Source organism: Ixodes scapularis, unplaced genomic scaffold, assembly GCF_016920785.2.
Source record: "Ixodes scapularis isolate PalLabHiFi unplaced genomic scaffold, ASM1692078v2 PGA_scaffold5__190_contigs__length_132052651, whole genome shotgun sequence".
Lineage (NCBI taxonomy): Eukaryota > Metazoa > Arthropoda > Arachnida > Ixodida > Ixodidae > Ixodes > Ixodes scapularis.
The window spans coordinates 22,725,050-22,729,255 of record NW_024609880.1 but is presented as its reverse complement, the minus strand read 5'-3'; the positions used below and the strand labels follow the sequence as shown (position 1 = coordinate 22,729,255).

The window sequence follows — 4,206 nt, the reverse complement described above, 5'->3', positions numbered from 1 at the left end:
GAAGGTACTAATTAAGAACAGTTTGCATGCTTTTATTACTCTATGAGGGTTGCACACAATATTTGTAGGAGCCCATAAATAACACACTTGGATGACACCTGTTATACCCGATCTAGGTATTCGGGAGGGGGGTGGTGGGGGGGTTTGTGGTGAAAAATTGTGTAGAGGAGGTGAATGCCCCTGCGCACGGGTATTCATAGGTTGGATACTAGTATGCACAGGCAATGCCATTGCACACTGTCATTTCTTTGTGGTATTCCATGGGAAATTTTCTCGGTACTGAGTTTGTGAACGTGGGTGCAAATCAGCAGCTTACCTGCATCCGTCTTGTCATTAAGGGTAGACCCATCGAACTACTATTTGCTGTTCCGTGTGATTGTGGTACGGAGATGTACGGCATCACACGCCCCGTCAGTGCTTAGGGGCATTTAAAAATAATTTTACTGTCTTGAAACATGTAAGAGAAACATGATTGTACGAGATTTTGGGAAATAAGCATGAGCGATAAGTTTATTGCATGCACAGTGCCAAAGAAGCTTATAATGGCCAAGGAACGCTTTCAGAATGATGATGGTTCGTAGCGATCTTGGTGCGACTGGTCTTAACGACCCCTTCGAAGCTTTGAAATGGTTCAAAATGGCGATCACCATGGCAACCGACAGCGATGAGCCAAACACCTTGAGAGGTTTTGTCGTCTGTATGTTGGTAGTTGTTTATGTCCGGCTAGCAGGTGGTAAAGCAATGGGCGCTACTTTCCCAGACCCAGTGACTAGTTTTTAACAGTGTCGATTAAAATTGATATCCTTTTTCGGTAGTAATCATTTGTGGGACTTCAAAGCGTCTGACCCACATTTCGATCCGAGTGCGAGCCGCAGTTGTTGCTGACGACCAGAACTCGGGGAAACTTCTTGCTCATAGTCATGGCCCCCAATACCGTCGGGTTCCCGGGAGACCCGCTGTCATCTCAGAATCTCGTAATGTGGGCGTGATGCTTCACTCGCTGAGGGACCGCGAATCCACGGCAGCGTAGTGGGTGAAGTCTGGTGTGGCTTGGTTCGGACCATCAGTATGTAGAGGCGAAACTTATCTACATTTATTTACATTATTTAGTCAATAACTGGCTTGATCGTCGAGCTGCATTTCATAGAATCCCCAAAATTGTACTGCCTGTGCACCTGCGCTCACGTGCGACTTAGCATGCAGTGTCCCATCAGCTCAAGGTCACCACACCTCACAGCAAAATACTTGTAATAAAGAGAGCCCTCATGTTGACTACAAGTTTAAAATAAGGCTAAGATACGACTGTTGACTAATTGATGCAGTGGCTAATAGATGGCATCTGCTTTCTGCAAGATATGCAAAAAGTTTAAGATCTGAGCTGCAGCAGTGCATGCAATACATAATTTGCAAGCACCATGCAACTGTAGCCCCAGCTTGCATCCTCTGGCCATAGGCCTAGCAGTCTGTATTTGTACATTGTTGATTTGTGCTGCCTGATGGGAAATGCCTGTATTAAGAGGTTTCCATTTCTCAGCCCAACTGAATTTGTAAATCTAGTAGGCAATTTAGTAATGACCAAAGCTACAAGATGTGTGGGACAAGCAAACAGCAATATGCAAGGAAGCAGAGACCTTTTTCAATAGCCAATTTGAGGCAACATACAAGCATAATATGGCAGCAACTTTCGTATCAAAGAACAGGCTCCAGCCCACGGTACCTTTATTTATTCAGGTGCCACCTGTACAATTTCTGGGCTAGTGTTGAGGTTGAGGTTGTACTTTACAACAGCCTCATATGCCAGCAAGCCTGCCATCTGCCTGTGAGGGCCTTGTGGCACGTGACGGAGTGCGTGGGCGATCGACACGCCAAAGTCGTCGCACTCGTCTCTGGCTGCTGCTGCCGCGCAGCTCTTATTTAATGTCTGCACAGCTGTTTCCAGCAGCAGTTTCTTCTCGGCCATGCAGTCCTCGGGCTGCTTTCTTTTTGGGGCCCGGCTTTGATGATCACCCCGTCTGGTGCTCGTCCCTTCATTGCAGGATCCACGGGGGCTACCGGTAGTGCCACCCTGACTGGTCCTTTGGCTGGTCCCCTGACTTGTCCCTTGGCTGCTGGCCTCATCCTCCAGGTCCAGACTTAAGGGATCGCCCGGCTCACTGCCCTCCAGGTGCCCCCAAGGGCTGTCGTCATCTTCTGGTGGAGATTCTGATTCTGCCTGTGAATGTGGAAAAACGATCACGTTAATGAGACAATGTTTTTGCTTGTAGAAAATGAATGTACAGAATGCATAGAGCAGTTTCTTGACCCTAATAAGTTTCTTCACATGCATTGAAAACTATTTTTTGTTGAGTGTTTTTTTTAGATAAGAAAAAAAAACTGAAAGCAAAAAAAAAAAAGTACTGGCAATCAATTTTTGGTTTTTAAAAAGGGCTTATGACCCAGCGCCGCATGCTATTCAAGGTGTTTATTGGTCGGGGTTGATGACGTATAGTGCCTAGCGAAACTCTTGAAATGCATTACGTTCTACAGCCATACATGTTAATTAAGAAAATTCTAATTGTGCTACAAATTTTTCTGCTGCACATTAGCACCTGTAATTCCATAGTGCAAAGCTTTGGTCTGGAAAGTAATATAAACCTGGAATTACATCCTCCAATAGTTGCTGTAGTATGTAGACGCTTTGCACATATTTTTGGCAGTTTGGATACAGTGCTCAATTTTTTAGTGAAATATTTCTTTCCCAGCACTGCTATTGCAAGCAAATAAGTGAAGAATGCCTTTTATCTCATTGTATTTTTCATGAAATGGGTGCGTAGTGTGTGAGCACTGTCTGATTTGAAGATGTGGTTTCTAGGATTTTAAAATTTTTACGGTAAAGCCTTAAGTTCTGCATTTGTGACCATTGAAACGACGAGCAATCATTCTCAACCATGGAAGTACCTGAACAAAGAGGTTCTCTATGTACAAATAAACATGTGACTAAATGCTGCTCTTGTATATTACTTACACCTGGGGGAGCCATATTCGACTCGCTGCCGTGCTGGGGGCATGCACTCAGCAGGAAGAGCATCTCCCTGTAGTGAATCCATCTTGGGACGTACACATCCTCGGTGCCTGTCCCGGATTTTTCGGAGCACTTCACTTTTTTATGTTCTCTGTTGAATTGGGAGCGCAGGTTTGAGAAGCGGCTCTTGATTGCCTCCCCTGCATAAAACGAAAGCCTTTATACATTAAACAGATCTATGAGTACAATCAAGCCTGTCATTTATAAATGAGCTTCATGCGCTCCGAACTATCAACATGTGAGTAACCTGTAGAATACTGCTGTCGGCTCTTTTTAGCAAAAACACTAATTTGCTAGAAGAAAAAAAAAAAAACTACAGAGTAGCAGAGGATATCAGTATTTCATGAGGCGAGTTTCGCAAATAGAGAAGTCTGCCTAGAAGGCAACGCGCTTGCAGGCGGGGAGGCGACCAAAACCGCCTCCCCGCTTGCGGGCGTGCACGCACGCACATAGTCCAGTACAGAAGTACACGATGTGCGATACTCTAAATAATAGAATGCAATATCGTATCATCTCGGTCGCAAGCACCGTTACGTTGAATGTACGCTTTAAAGACGTGAAAATACGGGCGCGATGTGACAGTGTGAATGCACTTGGGATTATTTCTTTTGTACATGCCCGTGAACTTGGTTCCCATCGCTTGAGCAATGTCACTGTAGGCTCTTTCCTTCACGTCGCGACGATGATAACATTTATCCTTCACGTCCCACAAGAATCTTCTTTCTTCGATCATTGCGATAATCTCCGATTCCTCGGAGGACGTGGTGCTTGACGGCGACGGCATCTTGAAGAATGACTTCGTAGCAAAGAGCGGCAGTGCGGCAAGCAAGTTCGAATAGCGATATCGATATGGTTGGGACAGTTGGGAGTTGCGAAAACGCATACTTAAATATTAAAGTAATATCTCGAGTCTCTATGCCTCGAGATATATATATATATGTTGCCGTGTTGCCGGCCCGAAATTCGCACAGCCAGCGATCAGGGCAACATGCGTTGCCCAACACAAGTTGCTGCTGTTTTTGTTGCCGAAAGCTGTCATACCGAGGCAACATTTTAGTTGTCGTCCATGTTGTGCTGCTGTTGCCCCGATGTGACAGGTTTGTCGGACAACACGGGGAGCGAGCAACAAGTTGCCCGACTGTTGG

General features: G+C 45.5%; 1 protein-coding gene across 1 annotated transcript; it reads right to left on the bottom strand.

The window, feature by feature from the left end:
* Positions 1 to 1,723: 1,723 nt before the first annotated feature.
* Positions 1,724 to 3,845, bottom strand: LOC115327403. Its single transcript, XM_040214704.1, has 3 exons — positions 3,596 to 3,845; positions 3,005 to 3,201; positions 1,724 to 2,212 (listed from the first exon to the last, which is right to left on the bottom strand). Exons 1-3 carry the CDS (start codon positions 3,843 to 3,845, stop codon positions 1,724 to 1,726), a joined length of 936 nt encoding a protein of 311 aa, XP_040070638.1.
* Positions 3,846 to 4,206: the final 361 nt, after the last annotated feature.

Excerpts from the sequence above, each read along its gene's own strand:
- LOC115327403 (XM_040214704.1), bottom strand. The coding sequence starts at position 3,845 with ATGCCGTCGCCGTCAAGCACCACGTCCTCCGAGGAATCGGAGATTATC. Across the intron at positions 3,202-3,595 it reads CTTTAAAGCGTACATTCAAC|GGGAGGCAATCAAGAGCCGC; the intron begins GTAACGGTGCTT and ends CGTTTTATGCAG. Across the intron at positions 2,213-3,004 it reads CGAATATGGCTCCCCCAGGT|GCAGAATCAGAATCTCCACC; the intron begins GTAAGTAATATA and ends CCACATTCACAG.